The sequence below is a fragment of the Nerophis lumbriciformis genome, linkage group LG03, assembly GCF_033978685.3.
Source record: "Nerophis lumbriciformis linkage group LG03, RoL_Nlum_v2.1, whole genome shotgun sequence".
Classification (NCBI taxonomy): domain Eukaryota; kingdom Metazoa; phylum Chordata; class Actinopteri; order Syngnathiformes; family Syngnathidae; genus Nerophis; species Nerophis lumbriciformis.
In genome coordinates, this window is record NC_084550.2 from 13,186,472 (window position 1) to 13,212,885 (window position 26,414).

The 26,414-nt window shown below is 37.6% G+C and overlaps 1 protein-coding gene across 1 annotated transcript in view; it reads right to left on the reverse strand.

Moving 5' to 3' along the window:
* Positions 1 to 321: 321 nt before the first annotated feature.
* Positions 322 to 26,414, reverse strand: part of bcl6ab (BCL6A transcription repressor b) — a 31,804-nt gene continuing 5,711 nt past the window's right edge. The window contains exons 2-9 of the mRNA XM_061934020.1: positions 20,945 to 21,115; positions 20,657 to 20,878; positions 17,021 to 17,734; positions 14,672 to 14,781; positions 14,433 to 14,585; positions 12,861 to 12,991; positions 5,002 to 5,139; positions 322 to 4,823 (exon numbers count right to left, since the gene is read on the reverse strand). Of these exons, the coding sequence (XP_061790004.1) occupies positions 4,701 to 4,823; positions 5,002 to 5,139; positions 12,861 to 12,991; positions 14,433 to 14,585; positions 14,672 to 14,781; positions 17,021 to 17,734; positions 20,657 to 20,878; positions 20,945 to 21,099 (1,746 nt within the window). The 5' untranslated portion in view covers positions 21,100 to 21,115 and the 3' untranslated portion in view covers positions 322 to 4,700. The remainder of the gene's footprint in view (positions 4,824 to 5,001; positions 5,140 to 12,860; positions 12,992 to 14,432; positions 14,586 to 14,671; positions 14,782 to 17,020; positions 17,735 to 20,656; positions 20,879 to 20,944; positions 21,116 to 26,414) is intronic.

The window sequence follows — 26,414 nt, forward strand, 5'->3', positions numbered from 1 at the left end:
ACTCCTCCCCTCTTAACCACGCCCCGCCCCACCCCGACCCCACCCCCACCTCCCGAAATCGGAGGTCTCAAGGTTGGCAAGTATGATGGAGTGCATCTATTTTTTTTTCTCCCAGAACACAAAGAAATAATACATTTAGTAAGAGAAGTTACAGTACTTTGATACATATTATTTCCAGGCTTTTGAGGGCCAAAGAAAATGAGGTGGTGGGCCACAGGTGTTGAGTTTGACACCTGTGCACTAAGTGAAGTCTTTTTTTTGTTTTTTCTTTTTGTGCAAATCTTGGTTCGGGTGATAAAAAGAATGCCAAAGAGCGCTGCATCTTGTTGCGGTACGCATATTTATTTCTATTTTATAAATATAAATATATATTATGTATTCTGCAGTTACAAAGACATAAGCAATATTCCTGAGCATCTGTGCATTTTAAGAGCTACATACAGTGAAACACATGGAATACACAACAGAAGAGCGTACATGTACACAGCGTCAAAATTAAGCCACTGTAACCAATACATTGATTTGAATGTAAGGCACTGTAACAATGCACTGGGTAGAATAACTTTACAGTTAGCTCAGGGCAACATGGCAGCACCAACATTGTGACCATCAGGGTGGTTTTGAACATAAATAATGACTTAACTATGCATCAAGACGTAAGCACATGCTTTGAGAACATTTCAACATATTAGCAACGCTTGAAAAAAATATTTGAAAACTATGACGGATAAACAGCAATGTGTGTGTGTGTGCAAAATACGAATGACGGCATAATACAAAAGATGATGCTATAGTTATAAAGCAGAATTATATGTACACGTAATCCGTACCAAAAGTTACAACCCTTTTGCTACTGTCCTTCAGTGGAGCTCAACGTGGGCATGAGAAGCAATGTTTAATAAATCCACGCTCTGCCAGCAGATGGCAATCTGGAAACAATATTTACAAATAGACTTGATGGCGTACCAATGACAAAACTGACAAGACTGTAACAGTAATTGATACGTACAGTACAGGCCAAACGTTTGGACACACCTTCTCATTCAATGAGTTTCCTTTATTTTCATGACTATTTACATTGTAGATTGTCATTGAAGGCATCAAAACTATGAATGGACACATGTAGAGTTATGTACTTAACTAAAAAACATGTTTTATATTCTAGTTTCTTCAAAATAGCCACCCTTTGCTCCGATTACTGCTTTGCACACTCTTGGCATTCTCTCCATGAGCTTCAAGAGGTAGTCACCTGAAATGGTTTTCACTTTACAGGTGTGCTTGAAGCTCAACAAGAGAATGCCAAGAGTGTGCAAAGCAGTAATCAGAGCAAAGGGTGGCTATTTTGAAGAAACTAAAATATAAAACATCCATCCATCCATCCATTTTCTACCGCTTATTCCCTTCGGGGTCGCGGGGGGCGCTGGAGCCTATCATGTTTTCAGTTATTTCACCTTTTTTTTGTTAAGTACATACACTATATTCCCAAAAGTATTTGGCCACCTGCCTTGACTCACATATGAACTTGAAGTGCCATCCCATTCATAACCCTATGATGTCGGTCCACCTTTTGCAGGTATTATAGCTTCAACTCTACTGGGAAGGCTGTCCACAAGGTTGCGGAGTGTGTTTATAGGAATTTTGGACCATTGCGCATTGGTGAGGTCAGACACTGATGTTGGTTGAGAAGGCTTGGCTCTCAGTCTCCGTTCTAATTCATCCCAAAGGTGTTCTATCGGGTTCAGGTCAGGACTCTGTGCAGGCCAGTCAAGTTCATCCACACCAGACTTTATGGACCTTGCTTTGTGCACTGGTGCACAGTCGTGTTGGAAGAGGAAGGGGCCCGCTCCAAACTGTTCCCACAAGGTTGGGAGCACGGAATTTTCCAAAATGTTTTGGTATCCTGGAGCATGCAAAGTTCCTTTCACTGGAACTAAGCGGCCAAGCCTAACTCTTAAAAAAACAACCCCACACCATAATTCCTCCTCCAGCAAATTTCACACTCGGCACAATGCAGTCCGAAATGTAGCGTTCTCCTGGTAACCTCCAAACCCAGACTTGTCCATCCGATTGCCAGATGGAAAAGCGTGATTCATCACTCCAGAGAAGGCATCTCCACTGCTCTAGAGTCCAGTGGCGACGTGCTTTACACCACTGCATCCCACGCTTTACATTGGACTTGGTGATGTATGGCTTAGATGCAGCTGCCCGACCATGGAAACCCATTCCATGAAGCTCTCTGCGCACTTTACGTGGGCTAATTGGAAGGTCACATGAAGTTTGGAGCTCTGTAGCAACTGACTGTGCAGAAAGTCTTTGCAATATGCGCTTCAGCATCCGCTGACCTCTCTCTGTCAGTTTACGTGGCCTACCATTTTGTGGTTGAGTTGCTGTTGTTCCCAAACGCTTCCATTTTGTTGACTTTGGAATATTTTGTAGCGAGGAAATTTCCCGACTGGATTTGTTGCACAGGTGGCATCCTATGACAGTTCCACGCTGGAAATCACCGAGCTCCTGAGAGCGGCCCATTCTCTCACAAATGTTTGTAGAAACAGTCTCTTGTACTTTTGGCAATATAGTGTCCACGTGTTCATTCATACCGTATTTTTCGGACTATAAGTCACAGTTTTCTTTCATAGTTTGGCCGGGGGTGCGACTTATACTCGGGAGCGACTTATGTGTGAAATTATTACCACATTACCGTAAAATATCAAATAATATTATTTAGCTCATTCACGTAAGAGACTAGACCGGGGGTCGGCAACCCGCGGCTCTAGAGCCGCATGCGGCTCTTTAGCGCCGCCCTAGTGGCTCTCTGGAGCTTTTTCAAAAATTTATGAAAAATAGAAAAAGATGAGGAAAATGTTTTATTTTAATATGGTGTCTGTAGGAGGACAACCATGACACAAACCTCCCTAATTGTTATAAAGCACACTGTTTATATTAAACATGCTTCATTTGGCGAGCGCCGTTTTGTCCTACTAATTTTGGCGCTCCTTGAACTCACCGTAGTATGTTTACATGTATAACGTTCTCCGACTTTCTAGGACGTGTTTTATGCCACTTCTTTTTCTGTCTCATTTTGTCCACCAAACTTTAAACGTTGTGCATGGATGCACAAAGGTGAGTTTTGTTGATGTTATTGACTTGTGTGGAGTGCTAATCAGACATATTTGGTCACTGAATGACTGCAAGCTAATCGATGCTAACATGCTATTTAGGCTAGCTATATGTACATATTGCATCATTATGCCTCATTTGTAGCTATATTTGAGCTCATTTAGTTTCCTTTAAGTCCTCTTAATTCAATTTATAACTCATGACACACTATCTGTATGTAATATGGCTTTTATTTTTTTGAGGCTCCAGACACATTTGTTTTTGTATTTTTGGTCCAATATGGCTCTTTCAACATTTTGGGTTGCCGACCCCTGGACTAGACGTGTAAGATTTCATGGGATTTAGCGATTAGGAGTGACAGATTGTTTGGTAAACGTATAGCATGTTCTATATGTTATAGTTATTTGAATGACTCTTACCATAATATGTTACGTTAACATACCAGGCACGTTCTCAGTTGGTTATTTATGCGTCATATAACGTACACTTATTCAGCCTGTTTTTCACTATTCTTTATTTATTTTAAATTCCCTTTCAAATGTCTATTCTTGGTGTTGGCTTTTATCAAATAAATTTCCCCCCAAAATGCGACTTATATATGTTTTTTTCCTTCTTTATTATTAGGGATGTCCGATAATGGCTTTTTGCCGATATCCCGATATTGTCCAACTCTTTAATTACCGATACCGATATCAACCGATATATACATTAGTGGAATTAACACATTATGCCTAATTTGGACAACCAGGTATGGTGAAGATAAGGTACTTTAAAATAAAATAAGATAAATAAATTAAAAACATTTTCATGAATAAAAAAGAAAGTAAAACAATATATAAACAGTTACATTGAAACTAGTAATTAATGAAAATGAGTCAAATTAACTGTTAAAGGTTAGTACTATTAGTGGACCAGCAGCACGCACAATCATGTGTGCTTACGGACTGTATCCCTTGCAGACTGTATTGATATATATTGATATATAATGTAGGAACCAGAATATAAATAACAGAAAGAAACAACCCTTTTGTGTGAATGAGTGTAGGAGGAAGGTTTTTTGGGTTGGTGCACTAATTGTAAGTGTATCTTGTGTTTTTTATGTTGATTTAGTTAAAAAAAAAAACAACAAAAAAAACGATACCGATAATAAAAAAAACGATACCGATAATTTCCGATATTACATTTTAACGCATTTATCGGCCGATAATATCGGCAGTCCGATAAATATTATTGGACAAGTCAATTTATTATGCATTTTCGGCCGGTGCGACTTATACTCCGGAGCGACTTATACTCCGAAAAATACGGTAGTTTTGATGCCCTCTGTGACAATCTACAATGTAAATAGTCATGAAAATAAAGAAAACCCATTGAATAAGAAGGTGTGTCCAAACCTTTGGCCTCTACTGTATCTGCTCAAATTCACATTCAAATTGTACATTCAGTTGTTTGAGGTGGTTCAGAATAAACTCTGAAATACTCAAATAGTAAAATATATACAAAATATGGTTCTTTGGATTTTAAGTATTTTTTTGACAATGTGGTGGCTGGTAAAAACAAACAAAAAAAATACTGCAGTGGCCTCAGCAGGAGGTCAGGCTGCTGGGCCGATAATGCGCCTTGGTGTTAGTGATGGCGCCGTGTTTCTGTCGCAGATGAAGCCTCAGCTGACTCTTATGTCTGAAGTGGAGATCACACTTTTCACACTGCGGAAACCACAAGCAAAGAAAAAAAAAAGAGACACAATTCAGAATCGCGTTGTGCACACGTTTCACGCCGATTTCCACGGTCCAGGATTAGCAGTCTGGGTCGAGGTGACCAGGGGATTACGACTATATCTTGTCAGCGGGACACACGGTGAATAAGGAAAGGAGACAGACTTACATGATAAGGCTTCTCTCCGGTATGAATGCGCATGTGGCTCTTGAGCGTCTGTAAGTGGCGGAAGTGCGTGCCACAGATTTCACAAGGGTATGGCTTTTCTCCTGTGTGGATTAACACGTGGGCACGAAGGTGGGCCACCTGAAAAACACACCAAAAATATTGGTTTAAATAAATGACATCATACAGGTATCAATGACAGATTATTATTAATAAATACTAGAGATGTCCGATAATATCGGCCTGCCAATATTAAATGCTTTAAAATGTAATATCGGAAATTATCTGTATCGTTTTTTTTATTATCGGTATCGTTTTTTTATTTTATTTTTTATTAAATCAACATAAAAAACACAAGATACACTTACAATTAGTACACCAACCCAAAAAACCTCCCTCATTCACACAAAAGGGTTGTTTCTTTCTGTTATTAATATTCTGGTTCCTACATTATATATCAATTTGACTCATTTTCATGAATTACTAGTTTCTCTGTAACTATTTTTATATTGTTTTACTTACTTTTTTATTCAAGAAAATGTTTTTAATTTATTTATCTTATTTTATGATTTTTTTTAAAAAGGACCTTATCTTCACCATACCTGGTTGTCCAAATTAGGCATAATAATGTGTTAATTCCACGGCTGTATATATCGGTATCGGTTGATATCGGTATCGGTAATTAAGAGTTGGACAATATCGGAATATCGGCAAAAAGCCATTATCGGACGTCCCTAATAAATACTAGAAAATTCTGCTATCTGTGCCCTGAACCTCGGGCCCGAGGTCAGTCAAAGCCAGCATACTTCTAAATCCGTGAATTCTTTGGTTTAACTAGGCTGACCATATTCTGAAACCCCAAAAAGAGGACACATATATGCGTGCCAAGGCGGGTAGCACTATGTGAAAATTTGCCAATGATACTCGAACTTGCTTTATAAATAATATCTTTATTTAAATAAAGCATTTTTTCTCCTCTGTTGACAGCAGTGTTGGCGCTAGGAATTTTCAAAATGGGGTCCCATGGACCCCATCAAGTCATAAAAATGGGGTCCTACAGTAAATTTTTGGGGTCCCACTTTTTTGTAAGCATTTTGAAAACAAATGATAAATGTATGCATGATCCTGTTATATCTCACATTCTACATTGTGTTTTGGAAAAAGGTTGTCATAAACTGGGGTGAGTTTTTCCTTGCCCTTATGTGGGCTCTGTACCGAGGATGTCGTTGTGGCTTGTGCAGCCCTTTGAGACACTTGTGATTTAGGGCTATATAAATAAACATTGATTGATTGATTGATAAACGCTACTTAATTCATTAAAATAAATAATAAAAAAAAGAAAAAAATATTGTATACATATGTAAATGTATTCAGTTATAAACATTCATTCCCTTTTTTCTTTCCTTCATGGATCTAAACTTTACCACTGCTGGGAGTTTTTTCTATGTTTTTATTTAAGAAGTTGTAGGTGTATTTATTTCAGTATAAAAGTGTAAAAAGTGTTTTGCTTCGGTCGTGAAATGATGATAATGGTGTGCCAGGGCATACATACATTTTATATTTAACGCTTAAATCCCATGAGTCTTTTTGTTTTTTGTCAAACAAAACTATGTTTTTAATGGCAAACACACAAAATATGCAAAATCTTCCACCAAAAATATTTTTCAAAGTGAAATATTTGATGTGAAGTAATCGGAACCTTGGATAGGTCAATAATTCATAATAACATTGATTTTGATTCAATATTATGTTTTGAGCAATGACAGTTTGAAAGAAAAAAAAACAGCTTTGTTTTATTAGTCAACATTGCAACTTTTTCTAAATTACATATCACCTTTAAGCTATTTTATTTCACTTTTGTTATGTTTTTGTTTATTTTAATAGTATTTTTAGAAAGTGCCGTGGGCCTTTAAAACATTAGCTGTGGGTCGCAAATGGTAAAAAAAAAAAAAAAATCTGCGTCCTTTCTGATTTCAATGCGTTAACAAGAGGTGGGGGGGTAGGAGGGAGCGGGGGGTTTATTTTGTAGCGTCCCGGAAGAGTTAGTGCTGCAAGGGGTTCTGGGTATTTGTTCTGTTGTGTTTATGTTGTGTTACGGTGCGGATGTTCTCCAGAAATGTGTTTGTCATTCTTGTTTGGTGTGGGTTCACAGTGTGGCGCATATTTGTAACAGTGGTAAAGTTGTTTATACGGCCACCCTCAGTGTGACCTGTATGGCTGTTGATCAAGTATGCTTTGCATTCACTTGTGTGTGTGAAAAGCCGTGGATATAATGTGACTGGGCCGGCACGCAAAGGCAGAGCCTTTAAGGCACGCCCCCAATATTGTTGTCTGGGTGGAAAACGGGAGAATTTCAGAGAATGGTTGCCCCAGGAGATTTTCGGGAGGGGCACTGAAACTTATAAATCGGGAGGTTTGGCAAGTATGTCAATCAATCCACTCCCTCGCTCTCTCTGTCTCTGCCCCTCCCTCACGAATGCTGCTGCGTGCGCACACCTTCACAATTTATTTTGTTTTTAACCCCTTCTTAACCCTGGACGTTCATTGAAAATACACGCAACCCTGACTCAAAATGCCGGACATTTGAGACATTTAAGAAACCCCGCCCGGACAGCCCCGCAAAAGAGGACATGTCCGGGGAAAAGAGTTCGTCTAGTTTAACATACAAAATTAGCTAAAAGGATAGCATAAAATGTTAGCATGGTAATGTTAGCATGATGGCATAGGACAAGTTAGTGCACATCTGAGATGGCGCCAAGTATTAGAATGCATCATTCTAGGTATAAACATACAAGATTATCTAAACAGCTAACATACAACGTTAGCATTCTAATGTTAACATGCTAATATAAGGAATGTTAGCATACTTCCAAGATGGCGCCAAGCATCAAACTCCATTATTTTTAGGTTCAAGCATACAAATTTAACTAAAGAGCTAGAATAGAACGTTAAAATGTTAGCATAATTACATAAGACAAGCTAACATAATTATAAGATAGTGTCTAGTATTAAAATGCACTGTTTTTAAGTGTAAACATACAAAAATAGCTGATCAGCCTGCTAATATGAGAGACGTTAGCATACTTCCAAGAGCATCAAACTCCATTATTTTTAGGTTCATTTTGGATCCCCAAGACATTGAGTGTGATGTTTTTTAAAAACTGTCATTGTTCAAATAATAATAATGAACCAAAGCAACCCTATGAATTCTTGACCTATTTAAGGCTCCAATTACTTAAATTATTCCACTTTGAAAAACGTTTTTGTTGCATATTTTGTGTTTGCCATTAAAAAAAGGGGCTTCTTTGAAAAAAGGGCATACAAGATAAAAAAAAACGAAAACAAAATTTATGTCAACGGATACATTTGAAGTTGGTCTACAGTAGAGATGTCCGGTAATATCGGACTGCCGATATTATCGGCCGATAAATGCTTTAAAATGTAATATCGGTTTCAAAAAGTAAAATGTATGACTTTTTAAAACGCCGCTGTACGGACGTAGAGAGAAGTACAGAGCGCCAATAAACCTTAAAGGCACTGCCTTTGCCTGCCCGTCCAATCACATAATATCTAGGGCATTTCACACACACAAGTGAATGCAACGCATATTCGGTCAACAGCCATACAGGTCACACTGAGGGTGGCCGTATAAACAACTTTAACACTGTTACAAATATGCGCCACACTGTGAACCCACACCAAACAAGAATGACAAACACATTTCGGGAGAACATCCGCACCGTAACACAACATAAACACAACAGAACAAATACCCAGAATCCCTTGCATCCCTAACTCTACCGGGACGGAGTTTCTTAAATGCCTCAAATGTCCGGCATTTTGAGTCAGGGTTGCGTGTATTTTCAATGAACGTCCAGGGTTAAGAAGGGGTTAAAAACAAAATCAATTGTGAAGGTGTGCGCACGCAGCAGCATTCGTGAGGGAGGGGCAGAGACAGAGAGAGCGAGGGAGTGGATTGATTGACATACTTGCCAAACCTCCCGATTTATAAGTTTCAGTGCCCCTCCCGAAAATCTCCTGGGGCAACCATTCTCTGAAATTCTCCCGTTTTCCACCCAGACAACAATATTGGGGGCGTGCCTTAAAGGCTGTGCCTTTGCGTGCCGGCCCAGTCACATTATATCCACGGCTTTTCACACACACAAGTGAATGCAAAGCATACTTGATCAACAGCCATACAGGTCACACTGAGGGTGGCCGTATAAACAACTTTACCACTGTTACAAATATGCGCCACACTGTGAACCCACACCAAACAAGAATGACAAACACATTTCGGGAGAACATCCGCACCGTAACACAACATAAACACAACAGAACAAATACCCAGAACCCCTTGCAGCACTAACTCTTCCGGGACTCTACAATATACACCCCCCTCCAACATCCTCATGCTCTCTCAGGGAGAGCATGTCCCAAATTACAAGCTGCTGTTTTGAGGCATGTTAAAAAAAATAATGCACTTTTTGACTTCAATAATAAAAATGGCAGTGGCATGTTGGCATTTTTTTCCATAACTTGAGTGGATTTATTTTGGAAAACCTTGTTACATTGTTTAATGCATCCAGCGGGGCATCACAACAAAATTAGGCATAATAATGTGTTAATTCCACGACTGTATACTGTATATCGGTATCGGTTGATATCGGAATCGGTAATTAAGAGTTGGACAATATCGGAATATCGGATATCGGCAAAAAAGCCATTATCGGATATCTCTAATCTACAGTTATGTAAGTGTTAATATACGACACTTTGATGACTGAGACCCTTTTGTGTCCTCGGCACCTTTAACGTTCACCAAAATTGAGGGGAGCCCTAAGGTTACAATTAATATTGTATTGGTTTGAAAATGTGAGGCCCTCAGTGTAAAAACTTGGTTTAGTGCAATAATATATTTAGAGTGCATTTGGGTGTATTAATGTTTGTTGGTTACCATCAACTCATCAAATAAATACAAAATATTCTTGAAACTAGGGTTGCGCAATATATCTGACATCAATAGAGCTTTTAACACTGTTATATTGCATGTTGACGACACATTCTAGCTCTGTCTCTCAAATTTGACAGCGACAAGCGAACAAAGACGTCTTTAAGCGTCCTTATTAGCAGATATTGTCTATAGTTTAATTTTTATGTCAAATTTCTATTAAAACACAATTGATATGTACAACAAACGGCAATAAAAGTACTGTTTTAAAGTTGCATTTCTATTGAAGTAAACAGTCCGGTAAACAGCAATAAAAGTACTTTATAAGTTACATTTTTATTGAAACATTTTTAATGTGTACAATGAACAGCAAAACATTTCCTTTTTAAAGCAACATTTATATTGAAACATATTTTAAGTGTAAAATAAACAACGGCAAAAAAACCAACCTTTTTACAATTTTTTATACATCAAAAAATATTTGATGTGTACAATAAACAGACAAAAACATTTTTTAAAGTAAAATATATTTTTAAACATATTTGATGTGTACAATTTTGATTATGTGTAAGGGTATTTGAGTGCATTTTAAAAGAGCTATTTAAATACAATAAATTATTAACAAACGGACAATTTATATATTTTTTTATTATTTTAAGTAAACATTTTTGTGGAACATATATGATACAATATGTACAATAAACAGCAGCAATAAATTAATACATTTTAAAGTTAAAATTATATTTAAACATTTTAGATATACTATAATCACAAAAAAATACTTTTTTTTAAAGTTGAATTTCTATAGAAACATATCAGATGTGTATAATAAACAGCAAAAAATGTAAAGTAAAATTTCTAATGAGAAACATATATTAGATATGCACAATAAAAACAGCTAAAATATACTTATGTGGGCTCTGTACCGAGGATGTCGTTGTGGCTTGTGCAGCCCTTTGAGACACTTGTGATTTAGGGCTATATAAATAAACATTGATTGATTGATTGAAAATAAACTTAAGTTAAATTTCTATTGAAACATATTTGAAGTGTAAAATAAACAATGGCAAAAAAAAAACTTTACAATTTTTTTATATATCAAAAAATATTTGATGTGTACAATAAACAGACAAAAACATTTTTTAAAGTAAAATATATTTTTAAACATATTTGATGTGTACAATTTTGATTATGTCTAAGGGTATTTAAGTGCCTTTTAAAAGAGGTATTTAAATAAAATAAATTATTAACAAACGGACAATTTATATATTTTTTTATTATTTAAAGTAAACATTTTTTGTGGAATATATGATACAATATGTACAATAAACAACAGCAATAAATTAATACATTTTAAAGTTAAAATTATATTTAAACATATTTTAGATGTACTATAATCACAAAAAAATACTTTTTTAAAGTTGAATTTCTATAGAAACATATCGGATGTGTATAATAAACAGCAAAAAATGTAAAGTAAAATTTCTAATGAGAAACATATATTAGATATGCACAATAAAAACAGCTAAAATATACTTAAGTTAAATTTCTATTGAAACAGCAAAAATATATATTTTATAATATGTACAATAAACAACAAAAATTTTTACTTTTTTAAGCAAATTATATTGTGAAACATATTTGATGTGTACAACAAACAGCTTTTTTGAAGTTACATTTCTTTGCCTTTTGTGGCAAAAATGTATGTTTTACAGGAATTAATGAACATGCTACACTACACACCAGAGGAGGACACAAACAAGTGTGGTTAACCGCTAAGTCGAATCTCTTGATTGTAAACAGGGGTTGGCGGATCGATACAAATATCAACAGTAACGATAGCAAGGTGTGAGTCATTACTACAGTAAATACCAAAAATTCCGGACAATAAGCCGCAATTGATGGATTTTTCTTTGCTAACGGAAAAACGTCTGGTCTTCATTAAACCCAAGCAGAGACTGAAAAGTTGTGTTGGTGCTATGAGGCCATCTTTTGGATGATTTCGCTCACTGCAGGTGTGTCTGGTTGAAAATGTACTTCCGTCCATAGCGTTTCTACTCTAAAGGACTCTTCATTCATCATTACCAGCAACGTTTGTAAGTTCTACAATATGACTAAAACTGTTTATACTTACTAAACCGTCCCATGTGTGATGTCTGTAGGAGAGTTTTAATGCATATTTATCCAAATGTAATGAAGCTAGCGTTGTTAGCATGAGCTAATATGTCTATGAGTGTTTTTGTTCGTATTATTACCTTACAAAGGCATTCTTTTTGTATTGTTTCAGTTTCATAATTTCACTAAAACGTCATTGTGGACTTAGTCTAGTCATGGACCCACTTAGTCTTCCGTAACTAGTGGGTACATATTTCTGTTTTGTTTGATCTTCCGATTTACTGCCGTGTGACAGACACGGTTTGGAAAAAATTAAAGTATGTAAAAAAAAAAAAAAAAACATTTACAAAATCTTTCTGTGTTAATAAGTCATTTCACATCGTTTAAATCTCTTGCTTAAAGTCCGGTGTGGCTGATACATGGTAAATGTTTTTTTTCTTTCTAAAATTCAGTGGCAGTCCGGAAAATACGGTAAATGAATGTATTATTCTCTCAATTTTGACAGGAAAATATACCGCGTCCCTTGTTCGCTTTAATATTATCTTATCCTGCAACAAGCAAAGCAAATTATTCATCAATCCTTTGTAAACGATTTCCCTATGCAAATTGTGTAACAAGGCTATTATCATTTATATATATTCACTGTTGCATGCGGCCCGCTGAGGGCAGTCACAATCGAGATGGGGCCCTCAATAAAAAAAAGTTTGACACACCTGCTATAAAATGCCAACAGGGTGGGGCTAAACACACTGCAGTCTGTGGATTAGTCAACCTATGTGTCTGAACGTGTTCTCACCTGGACAAATCTGGAGCCGCACGTCTCACACTTGTACGGCTTCTCCCCAGAGTGGATGCGAGTGTGTGTCTTCAGATTAGCGGGCCGGTTGAACTGAGCACCGCAGATGTTGCAGCAGTACGGCTTTGCGCCTACGAGCAAGAGTCAACAGGCGTGATGAATCTTTACGTAGTTGCAAAGTGGGCAAATTGAATCGAAGCCAGGGGTGTCCAAACCTTTTGACTCGGGGGCTGCATTCGGCAAAAAAAAAAAAAAAACTGTGGCCGGGGGCCAAGAGCCAACTGCTTGTAAAGTAACACACATTTTATATATATATATATATATATATATATATATATATATATATATATATATATATATATATATATATATATATGTATTTGTATTGAACCGTTTCGGTACGGGGTTTTCGGTTCGGTTCGGAGGTGTACCGAACGAGTTTCCACATGGACATATTAATATGCACACCGAGGCATAACACACGGCATGCTAGCAGCTAACGGGCTACAATAGACTGACCATACGTCCTCTTTTCACCGGACAGGTCCTCTTTTGAGGAGCTGTCCGGGCGGAGTTCCTTAAATGCCTCAAATGTCCGGTATTTTGAGTTAGAGTTGCGTGTCTTTTCAATGCACGTTCAGGGTTAAGAAGGGGTTAAAAACAAAACAAATTGTGCGCGCAGCAGCATTCGTCAGGGAGGGGCAGAGACAGAGAGAGCGAGAGAGTTATGATAAACGCGCTTGCGTCGCCAGGCTCTGCTTTTTATCGATAGATTTATCAGATTTAATTTTTTATTATCTATAACACTATTGACACCCAAAGTGTGCCCTGGAGGCCGTTTTAAAGGCCCACGACACCATTCTAAAAATACTATTAAAATAAACAAAAACATAACAAAAGTGAAATAAAAAAGGTTAAATGTAATTTAGAAAAAGTTGCAATGTTGACTAATAAAACAAAGCTGTTTTTTTTTCTTTCAAACTGTCATTGCTCAAAACATAATATTGAATCAAAATCAATGTTATTATGAATTATTGACCTATCCAAGGTTCCGATTACTTCACATCAAACATTACACTAAGAAAAATATTTTTGGTGGAAGATTTTGCAAATTTGGTAAATACATAACCCCAAAATTTATATTTTGTTGTTTTCTTACTGTACCGAAAAAAATGAACCGAACCGTGACCTCTAAACCGAGGTACGTACCGAATCAACATGTGTATATGTGTATATATATATATATATATATATATATATACACACACACACATATACATACATATGTATATACATATACTATTAATATGATGGATATATAATTATTATAACTGGATATTAAGAGTATGTGATTTTGTAAACAATCAGAAAAAATATTAAGCAGCTATGCGCCAAACATGGATAAGGGTGGAAAGAGATTCGCAATGTCCACTAGTAGGAGGCAAAGTTGTAGCAATTAGGCTAGCAGATATTTCAAATTAAGACAGGGCCTGACTCCGTAATAGACTCATGTCGTCTCACGGGCCAACCCACATGTAGTTTGGACACTCCTGATCTAAGCGGTTGTCTCACCTGTGTGAACGGTCTTGTGGCTGGCCAGGTTGCCCTTGTAGCGGAAAGCGGCTTGGCAGCAGTCACACTTGTATTGCTTCTTTCTGTGGAGCTGCACCGCGTGCTCTTTGGGGGAGTCTTCCTCTCCGAATTTGGAGTCGAAGAGAGACATTTCTGTAACCAAATAAAGGTCGTGTTCATGCGTTGTGTTTCGGACGCTAGGTGGATAATCGACACAGCGTAGGCGGGGTTGTATTTACCACATCTGGAAGGGGATAACTTTGAGTCTCTACAGCAAGAGTCGGGTAAGGCGTTGGCGGCCTCGTCCTGCTGAGGGCTGTCACTGCCACAGGAGGAGCATTTGCGGTGGCTGTAAGCAAAGAACATTGATCGATACAAGTATATTACTGTGTGATATCGGTTTGATTACGACAGAAAAAAAACATCGGATGATACCAGTTCCACGTAAAATTTGGTGTAAAAGCGTGTTTACTTGTGCCAAGCTGAATAACCACTTAACATCTAAAAGTCCTCCTCCTATTTATGGTAGGCCATAGGCCAGTAGGAGCTCGCAGCTACGCATCAGCTAAGCACACAAGTTAGAAGTATGTAATAAATGTCCTCAATTGAACAATATTGCAGTTTAAAACATGTTTTTTGTCAAATATAGTTGCATATTTCCTACAGATACAAAGTCTTCAAAGCGTATTTGAAAGTATTCAGTATCAAACGTCTCCGGATTTTTCAACATCCTGCGTCATGCCCTTAATTATTGTTACCATTAGGTATCGCCAAAACACAAATTAACACTCCAATGTAAAAATAATTAATCTGCCATAAGGTTAGAGTTTTCATATTTACCCTTGCTCTGAGTAATTATACTTGATCAAACCATTTTTCTAAAATTCCACACTACAAATTAAAACGAGTGATCGAAAAAAATCGATTCACATACAAATTGCGATTTTTACTCATTCCGATTCTAAATTGATACATAGTTTGAGAATCGAGTTTGAAAAATATATATATTTTTTTTTTTTTAAGAACATTAAATATATATATATATATATATATATTTATATATATATGTTTTAATAAACATTATTTATTAAAACATTATCGATATTATTATCGCAACTGTTGCTTTTATTCATTTGTTTTAGTATTGCATTTGTATGCCTTCTGGATTGTTTTGGAAATTTCTATCCTAAGTAAAGCTGGGATTGGGTTGGAGTTGCACTATAATCGTTTATTAGATAAATTGACATTGTAATTTTTGCAAATACAATTAAAAAATATATTTTTAAGGAGGAGCATTCGGAACCCGTATGGATTTTTTATTTTATTTTTTTTTTTATATATAATTCATGTAACAAATAATATATTAATTGCATTAAATCGAGAATCGTGAGGTGCCAAAAGAGTCCCAGCACTACAAAATAATACACTCGCAAATTATTTGCCACTTGCCAAGATTTTAAATTTTATTTCTGAAAATGTCCCTAGTTTTAGGAGGTTACCCTTTTTAGTTATTGACTACCGGTAATCCTAATTTTAGCATAAATAATTATTTGTATTTTTATTATTCTATTTTAAAAATCTTAAAATTGAGAAACAACAATTCAATTCAGAAATGTTGGTTTTTCCCACATAGAAAATCTTGTTTGAAGATTCTGCAACATCTCAATGATGTTTAATTTAAGATTTGCAAATTGAATAATCCTTATTTTCAGAGTAAAATACTTATTTTTTTTCTTTAAAATCCTGGTCACTTTGGCCTGTACTGAACATAGAGTACAGGCCAAAAGTTTGGATACACCTTCTCATTCAATGGGTTTTCTTTATTTTCATGACTATCTACGTTGTAGATTGTCACTGAAGGCATCAAAACTATGAATGAACACATGTGGAGTTATGTACTTAACAAAAAAAGGTGAAAAAACTGAAAACATGTTTTATATTCTAGTTTCTTCAAAATAGCCACCCTTTGCTCCGATTACTGCTTTGCACACTCTTGGCATTCTCTCCATGAGCTTCAAGAGGTAGTCACCTGAAACGGTTTTCACTTCACAGGTGTACTTGAGTGTGCAAAGCAGTAATCAGAGCAAAGGGAGGCTATTTTGAAGAAACTAGAATATAAAACATCCATCCATCCATTGTCTACCGCTTGTCCCTTTCGGGGTCGCGGGGGGTGCTGGGGCTTATGTTTTCAGTTATTTCACATTTTTTTGTTAAGTACATAACTCCACATGTGTTCCTTCTTAGTTTTGATGCCTTCAGTGACAATCTACAATGTAAATAGTCATGAAAATAAAGAAAACACATTGAATGAGAAGGTGTGTCCAACTTTTTGTTCTGTAATGTACAAATCTTAATTCAGGAGGTCTTCAGGAGGAGTAAAATTATATTTCCACGGAGCTAGTTGATTTCACTAGTTTTTAGTATTTTTTCCTGAAATCGAGTCTTTTTATTTTATATTTTGAAAGCTCTTTTTTGCAGTGTACAAGTACAGTATGTCCTATGATTCCTGCTGATATCGTATCAAGTCGCTAATATCGATATCGCATCGGGACACCCGATAATAATAACAATACAAAAAGTGTTTTTACCTGACGTCGGTCATGGGGATGTCGTCACTGTGTTCACTGGCTGCTTCTTCAGTCTGAGCACCCCTGCAGGGACTAGGTGAAAGAGATCCATCGCCTCTCTGAGCATCCAGTCCCTCATTCAGAGGGGTTTGGTTCATGACGATGAATTTGTACTTCTTCCAGTTCCGCACCTTGGCTTCTTTGTTAGAGTCCGGGGTCTGTTTGAGGCTCAAGCTGGCGTTTCTGCTGCTGCTGGACTCGGTGGGCGAGTTGGGCTGGCAGTCAGATCTGAGGGGACTTTGAGGGCTGCAGATCACACCTTTCCCGAAACCCGGAGACAACCCGCGGCAGTTAGCGGGAGGGTGCCCGACGCCATCTTCCTCGTTGTGCGTGGCGGGTGAGGGTCGGATAATAGTGGGGTACGTGATGATGGCGGGGGACTCTTTGTGAGGCACACAGGCGCTGGGGACTTGGTTGTGGGACAAAGACAATCCTCTGGGCGGGGTGCTGATAGACGAAGCTTCAGGCTTCTCACCATACACATAATAGGACCCGGAGGTGTTAATGCCCCTGAACACATTGTAACCCCTGCACTCCTGAAGAGGGGGCAAGGTCGCTGTGTAGCGGTTTTTGACGTCCAGCTCTTTCAGGTCGATGCTTCTCAAATTAGGGAGCTCATCAGCCAAAGGTAACGTGCCACTCTGCACCTCGTCAACGTGCACATTGAAAGACGGTCTGGAGAAACACAATCCCATGTAAGTAAGTACATTTTATTTATAAAGCGCTTTTCACAGATAAAACATAGGTGAATTAAAACAACTGAATTAAATCAACAGGGCCAACGTATAAACTAAAAGCTTTCCTGAAAAGCAACGTTTTTTTTAAAGAGTCTACAAAGTCAAGCTCACAGAGGGACTGGTGCAAGTCATTCTATAGTCTGGGGGGTACAGCCTGGAATGCCAGGTCTCCCCGGGTTTTAAAATGAGTTTTTGGGATCTTTAGGAGATCCTGGTCTGAAGACCGAAGGTTGCGCCCTGAAGTGTCGGGGCTACGGTTGTCCCGATACCGATATTTTGGTACTGGTACCAAAATGTATTTCGATACTTTTCTAAATAAAGGGGACCACAAAAAATGGCATTATTGGTTTTATTTTAACAAAAAATCTTACAGTACATTAAACATATGTTTCTTATTACAAGTTTGTCCTTAAATAAAATAGTGAACATATGAGACAACTTTTCTTTAATTAGTAAGTAAGCAAACAAAGGCTCCTAATTTGTCTGCTGATTTATGCAGCAACATATTGTGTCATTCTATTATTTTGTCAAAATAATGATGGATTATTATTCTACTTGTTCATTTACTGTTAATATCTGCTTACATTCTCTTTTAACCTGTTCTAATTATACTTCTGTTAAAATGTAATAAATCACTTATTCCTCTGTTGTTTGGATGCTTTACAATAGTTTTGGATGATACCACAAATTTGGGTATCAATCAAAAATAAGTAGTTACAGGATCATACAATGGTCATGATTTAAGTCCCCATGTGTCCAGGGACGTATTTCCTGAGTTTATAAACATAATACGATTTTTTTTTTAAACGAAAAAAGATTTTGTGATGCTAAAAAATATCAATGTAATCATAGTAGTATCGACTAGATACTCGGGCTGCGAATCTTTGGGTGTCCCGCGATTCGATTCAATATCGATTTTTAGGGTCACGATTCGATTCTAAATCGATTTTTTTCGATTCAACACGATTCTCGATTCAAAAATGATATTTTCCCGATTCAAAACGATTCTCTATTCATTCAATACATAGGATTTCAGCAGGATCTACCCCAGTCTGCTGACATGCAAGCAGAGTAATAGATTTTTGTAAAAAGCTTTTATAATTGTAAAGGACAATGTTTTATCAACTGATTGCAATAATGTAAATTTGTTTTAACTATTAAATGAACCAAAAATATGACTTATTTTATCTTTGTGAAAATATTGGACACAGTGTGTTGTCAAGCTTATGAGATGCGATGCAAGTGTAAGCCACTCTGACACTATTGTTGTTTTTTTTATTTTTGATAAATGTCTAATGATAATGTCAATGAGGGCTTTTAATCACTGCTATGTTGAAATTGTAACTAATATTGATACTGTTGTTGATAATATTCATTTTTGTTTCACTACTTTTGGTTTGTTCTGTGTCGTGTTTGTGTCTCCTCTCAATTGCTCTGTTTATTGCAGTTCTGAGTGTTGCTGGGTCGGGTTTGGTTTTGGAATTGGATTGCATTGTTATGGTATTGCTGTGTATTGTTTTGTTGGATTGATTAATTAAAAAAAAAAAAAAAAAAGAAAAAAAAAAAGAAGACAAAATTTAAAAAAAAAAATCACAAAAAAAATCGATTTTTTAAAAATGAGAATCGATTCTGAATCGCACAGTGAGAATCGCGATTCGAATTCGAATTGATTTTTTCCCACACCCCTACTAGATACGCTCTTGTACTTGGTATCATTACAGTGGATTTCAGGTGTTTGTTGACATTGTAACGCCGGTGACATGTTTAATATCTGAACATCCCTGCTTGTTTAGCTTCTCCTCGTCCTGCAGGGATGATACTTGTGAGAAACTTACTTTATTTGTCGCCATGGAGGCGAGGATTAGTGATTTAGAAGTAGCTAAAACTGACAGGGGCTGGACATTAGCCGCAAACTAGCTAGCCATGTCTTAAAGCACCTCTACCTGAGTGCGTTTCAGTGTTATAGCTTCACCTTTATCGTTAGTTTTTAAGCCAAAATACGTCCATTCTCCCTTTTCTGTCTACACACTGTGTCTGCTTGTAAGTACTCCATGATTGTGCGCTGCCGAACATGCTCCTCTGCTTGTAAAACCAGCAATGTCACGACGTGAAGATGACGCGCCGGGAGGGGGGGCGGCAACCGGTACTTTTTAGAGGCGGTATAGTACCGAAAATGATTAATTAGTATCGTGGTACTATAATAGTACTGGTGTACCGTACAACCCTAGTAGGGGCACAACAAATCAGCGATATACAGAGGGGCCCCACCATGCAACGCATGGAAACTCAGGACTAAAATGTTGTATGTGGACTTTGACTGGAAGCCAATGAAGACTTGATAGAATGTGGGCTGTTCTGGGCTCACCGGTCAAAAGTCTGGCAGCTAGATTCTGTACAGTCTAAACTCTTTAGAGTTGACTTGCTGAAACAAGTGAAAACAGAATTACAATAGCCAACGTGAGACGAAATGAACGTGTGAGTGATTATTTCAAGATCTGATTTGGAGATATTTCTCAGGTGATAGAAACAGTTTTTGGTCAGTTGATGACAGTTACCCTCCAAAGACTTTGACTAATCAAGCACAATCCTAAAGTTTCTGAGGCTGGTAGTAACAGACGAGCACCAAACAAGTTTTTCATCAGGGGTATCTATTAATCGAGAGCAATGATCAGACTTTCCGTTTTGTTAGAATTCATCTGAAGGAAATTCGAAGACAACCAGTTTTCGATGCAGGATATACATTCCAAGAACGCAGATAAAAAGTGAAACTCTGAAGCATTGAAGGAGCAATACAGTTGAAAATAATCTGCATGGAGATGATAAAAAACAGTCACAGTCACGCTTCAGAAGCCAAGCTTACCTGGACATGATAAACCTGTGGCAGGTGTCAGCCACGTGTTCCATCTGAAGGTACAGGGCGGCGTTCATGGTGCCTACCAGCATGCTGTCGGTCAGGTTCAGATAAGATGTGTACATGAATTCCAAGAGGTTGGAGAAACTCTTCGGGTCTATTTTGGGGTCCAAATTGATGCCGTTGAGGTTCGCGTTCTCGGGGTCCATGAAGACGGAATAAAAGAAGCCGCTGGTGAAGAAAGCACAGGCGTCAGGATTGCCCGATTTGTCGCAGCTGGTGACGCCGCACACTTACCTGCATGCCACCAGGATGGTTTTGTGAGCGTAGAAATTCTGTCCGTTCACTTGAATAGTAACGTCCGTCAGGATATTCCGACTGCGGAGGCGGTTGAAATTGAGCAGGACGTCGCCTGCGTGGCGTGTAAATTGAACGCACCCATTTGCAGTCATGGCCACGCTGTGAAAACTAAGAAATAGAAAGAGGTATCGATATTAAGGCATGTTAAGGTTTTTATTTTTGGGTCAAGCCCACAGAATATACATACCGTATTCACCGTATTTAGGGCGCATCGTATTATAAGGCGCACTGCCGATTAATGGTCTGTTTGATCTTTTTCATATATAAGGCGCACCAGATTATAGGGCGCATTAAAGGAGTCATATTATTGTTATTTGTTTCTAAATTGAAAACACTTCCTTGTGGTCTACATAACATGGACGGCGTGGCGCAGTGGAAGAATGGCCGTGCGTGACCCGAGGGTCCCTGGTTCAATCCCCACCTAGTACCAACCTCGTCATGTCCGTTGTGTCCTGAGCAAGACACTTCACCCTTGCTCCTGATGGGTGCTGGTTAGCGCCTTGCATGGCAGCTCCCTCCATCAGTGTGTGAATGTGTGTGTGAATGGGTAAATGTGGAAGTAGTGTCAAAGCGCTTTGAGTACCTTGAAGGTAGAAAAGCGCTATACAAGTACAACCCATTTATTTATTTATGTAATGGTGGTTCTTTGGTCAAAATGTTGTATGGATTATGTTTTACAGATCATCTTCAAGCCGCTTTCTGACAGTCGCTTCCGGATGCGCCGTTTTGTGGGCGGTCTTATTTACGTGGCTCACCTTCAGCAGCGTCTCCATACTTGCCAACCCTCCCGATTTTTCCGGTAGACTCCCAAATTTTAGTGCCCCTCCCGAAAATCTCCCGGGGCAACCATTCTCACGAATTTCTCCCTATTTTCACCCGGACAACTATAAAAGGGCGTGCCGTGATGGCACTGCCTCTAGCATCATCTACAACCTGTCAACGCGTCCGCTTTTTCACCATGCAAACAGCGTGTCGGCCCAGTCACATGTTGGCTTCTGTATACACACGAAAGTGACTGCAAGACATACTTGATCAGACAACTAGATCACACTGAGGGTGGCCGTATAAACAACTTTAACACTGTTACAAATATGCGCCACACTGTGAACCCACACCAAACAAGAATGACAAACACATTTCGGGAGAACATCCGCACCGTAACACAACATAAACACAACAGAACAAATACCCAGAATCCCTTGCATCCCTAACTCTACCGGGCTACAATATACACCCCCGCTACCACCAAACCCCGCCCACCAACCCCAATCTCCCGAATTCGAAGGTCTCAAGGTTGGCAAGTATGAGCGTCTCCTCCCCGTCATCTTTGTTGTAGCGGTGTGGCGTGCAAGGACGGAAGTGTAAGAAGTGTCAAAAGATGGAACTAACTGTTTAAATGACTTTCAGACTTTACTTAAATCAATAACGGAGCAGCATCTCCTCATCCGTGAACAACAACACCAGAAATGTGTCCCGTGAAAAACCGTCCGACCGGAACTCTCCGACCGGCGTCGGCAAGGACTACAAAGGCGGACGCGCACAATTTTTCAGGATTTATGCAGATCCCAAATACAGATCAGCAGATACCAGAAGGTAAGAAAAGTTGCTTTTGCATAATATTGCGGAACAAAACGTCAGATGGTATGTCTTACCGATACACACACCATAATAATACTCGTATGTTGAAGCACATCAAGCGGTGCGGCTTCTTAGCTTACCAAAGTCGTACTAAAACAGTTTGATAGATTTTTGAGCACCATGTGTAATGTTCTTTATTTTCAATGGAACATATAAAATGTTGGTGTTGTTTACTTGAGTCATATTGCCATTATAGTGCAGTCTACACATATCTCTTATGTTTGACTACCATCTACTGGTCACACTTATCATTTCACTATTTACCAAATAAAATTGCTTCGAGGTCGGTAAGCAAAAGCAGAATTATTCCGTACATCAGGCGCACCGGGTTATAAGGCGCACTGTCGAGTTTTGAGGAAAAAAAAAAAAGATTTTAAGTGCGCTTTTTAGACCGGAAAATACGATATGTAGGTTACACGTGCAATAAAATATAACTATACAAGTATTTATTATTGGCATGACGCATGTGCATGCAATAGTCTGAGAAAAAAAAAGATAAATATGAAAAGCAGTACAAATATCTTTAGAAATACATGTTAACTTGCTTCTTTTTGTATGTCCCAAACAAGTGGTAGGGGGCTTACGGCAGCAGTGAAGAGCGATACGTTTAATGTTTAATTTTCTAAAACATTTTTTTGAAAAACAGAATCTAGACTCGTCTTGAATACTCGCTAAGTTGGCAATGCTGCCACATCCTCTCATTCTCTGGCAGACCAGATGTGTTAAGAAGAGTTATGATACTGTACAAAGTTGTAACAACAAACAGTCCCGTTGTAACAGAGTTGTCAAACTCATTTTTATCAAGGGCCACATTACACATCTGTTATTGGCACCATTAATGCTGAAAGGTACATACAGGTTTTGGAGCAACATACTGTATGTTGCCATCCAAGCAATGTTATCATGGACGCCCCTTCTTATTTCAGCAAGACAATGCCAAGCCACATGTTACAACAGCGTGGCTTCATATACAGAGGGCCACGTGTAACAGTGAATGTATATGAATATAAACATACCGGTATATAACTTTGTTACACAATTTGCAACTGTTTTTCAATATTTAATGCTTTACTAGGAGTATTGGTGGACAACTTGCTTTGAAATTCTAAGTCAGATGACAAGCAGATATTTAAGTATTTATTTTTGATGACCAAAAAAATGCAGAGAGCCCCATGTTGCATGATCAGATAATAATAAAGTGTAAAACATATTTAAATGTTGAAAGAAAAATATATTTAGCCAGAAAGTGCTTTTTTAGTTCCAGCCTTTTGCAGGCCACATAAATTAGACCACATAAACTGACGTAGGAGGGCCATATTAAAATGATCTGGCGGACCACGTCAAAAATATGTGGCTGGTCATATGAATGAGATGGCAGGCCACATAAAATGATGTGGTGGACCACTTTCAAATGATGAGAAAGGCCATTTTAAAATGATGAGGTCGTCCACAATAAAATGGTGGCGAGCCACAATAAAAGTGGGAAATTAACTAGTGAAAAACTAGTGAAATTGACTAGCTGTATTGAAAGATAATTTTACTACTATTAAGACCTCGTAAATTAAGATTTGTACTGTACATTACAGGCCAAAAGTTTGGACACACCTTCTCATTCAATGCGTTTTCTTTATTTTCATGACTGTAGATTGTCACTGAAGGCATCAAAACTATGAATGAACACATGTGGAGTTATGTACTTAACAAAAAAGGTCAACAAACTGAAAACATGTTTTATACTCTAGTTTCTTCAAAATAGACATCTTTTGCTCTGATTACTGCTTTGCACACTCTTGGCATTCTCTCGATGAGCTTCAAGAGGTAGTCACCTGAAACGGTTTTCACTTCAAAGGTGTCATAGTTTTGATGCCTTCAGTGACAATCTACAATGTGAATGTCATGAAAATAAAGGAAAACACATTGAAATGAGAAGGTGTGTCCAAACTTTTGGCCTGTACTGTACACACACAATATTATAATATGTATATATATATATATATATATATATATATATATATATATATATATATATATATATATATATATATATATATATATATATAAACATACAGTATATAAACATATAAATGTATAAAATGTTTTATCATTTTTACCAAATAATATAAATATGTAAAAACATTAAAAGTGGTCCCCCACATCCTTCTGTGGAAAAAGTTTAGACAGGCAAAAACTAATGAGTTGCACATGTGTGTCACTAGGGGGCAGTGCCATTGCAGTACACAGTCTATGAATTACAGTAGTAGTATTTCAGTTATTTTAAGCTCTTCTGCAATCTCAGTGAGTCTGCAGGCTGTAGAATGTTTTGGAATAATAAATACTGATGAAAGAGTTGAATAAAGGAAGTGGATGTAGCTATGCAGGCCTTATCTATTATTTATTAGGTTAAATGCCAGCAATCGGAGGGTTGCTGGTTACTGGGGTTCAATCCCCACCTTCTACCATCCTAGTCACGTCCGTTGTGTCCTTGGGCAAGACACTTCACCCCTTGCTCCTGATGGCTGCTGGTTAGCGCCTTGCATGGCAGCTCCCGCCATCAGTGTGTGAATGTGTGTGTGAATGGGTGAATGTGGAAATACTGTCAAAGCGCTTTGAGTACCTTGAAGGTAGAAAAGCGCTATACAAGTATAACCCATTTATCATTTATTTATTTAATGTAATTTTCTTAATGCTTTATAACTAGAGATGGGTGGACCATACATACATATGTTGGTATTGATCAGATGACAAAAGGATTAAATAATAATGAAACTTTTTGTCATTTGGAGATTTTTCAAGTGATTTCATTAATTTTGTAATTTTTTTTTTACCTTAAATGTATGATTGCGAATTTAAGAAAACATATTACTGTTAATATTTGTGAACAATTTAACAAACACAATATAAGACAATGTAATGAATTTATAAAAAAAAACAATAATTCTCATTTATTACATATAATTGTTTGAGCAAAATAAAGTCAAAAGTGCAAAATACTTTAACAGAAACTACTTTAAGCTCTTATTCAAATCCTTTGGCTTTTTGACCCAACGTATTTCCTAAATTTGCAAACAACACAACACTATAGAATAGGTATGTACAAAGAGGTGGTCGGATCCAAATATCGGTAATATTGATAGCAGTATCAGTATCACGTGATGGGATTGATTATCCAAGTTTTGTTGTTCGATTTGAATGAGGACCTAGAGTAGCTTTTGCTTACTTATTTTTGACTATTGCCTTTATTTTGCTGAAATGTCATTAACAGTAATTGTATTATTTTGTCGATAATGGGATCCAATTCTGATTCCTGGGGTGACGATTCGATTCAGAATCAATTCTCGATTCAACACAATTCTCACAATGTATTATTTGGTGTAACATTTTTATAATGGAACTTTTTTTTTAAACAAGGTACAGGTTAGAAAAGCTCTTCTAGTTGCATAGAGGGCCTAAAACCTATGTGTCAAAGTCAAGGCCCACAAAGGAATTATCTATGGCACCCCGGGATAATTTTTGATTAGTATTAGAACCGGCCCGCAGGCCACAGCCGCCTGCTGCTGTTTTACACACACCAGTACTCCATCAGTGTGGCGCTAGGAATTTTCAAAATGGGGTCCCTGGGACCCCATTTTGAAAATTCATACAAATGGGGACCCACAGTAAATTTTTGGGGTCCCACTTTTTTGTAACCGTTTTGAAAACAAATTATAAATGTGTGCATTATACATTCTATTTTGTTTTGGAAAAAGGTTGTCATGAATATTACTTAATT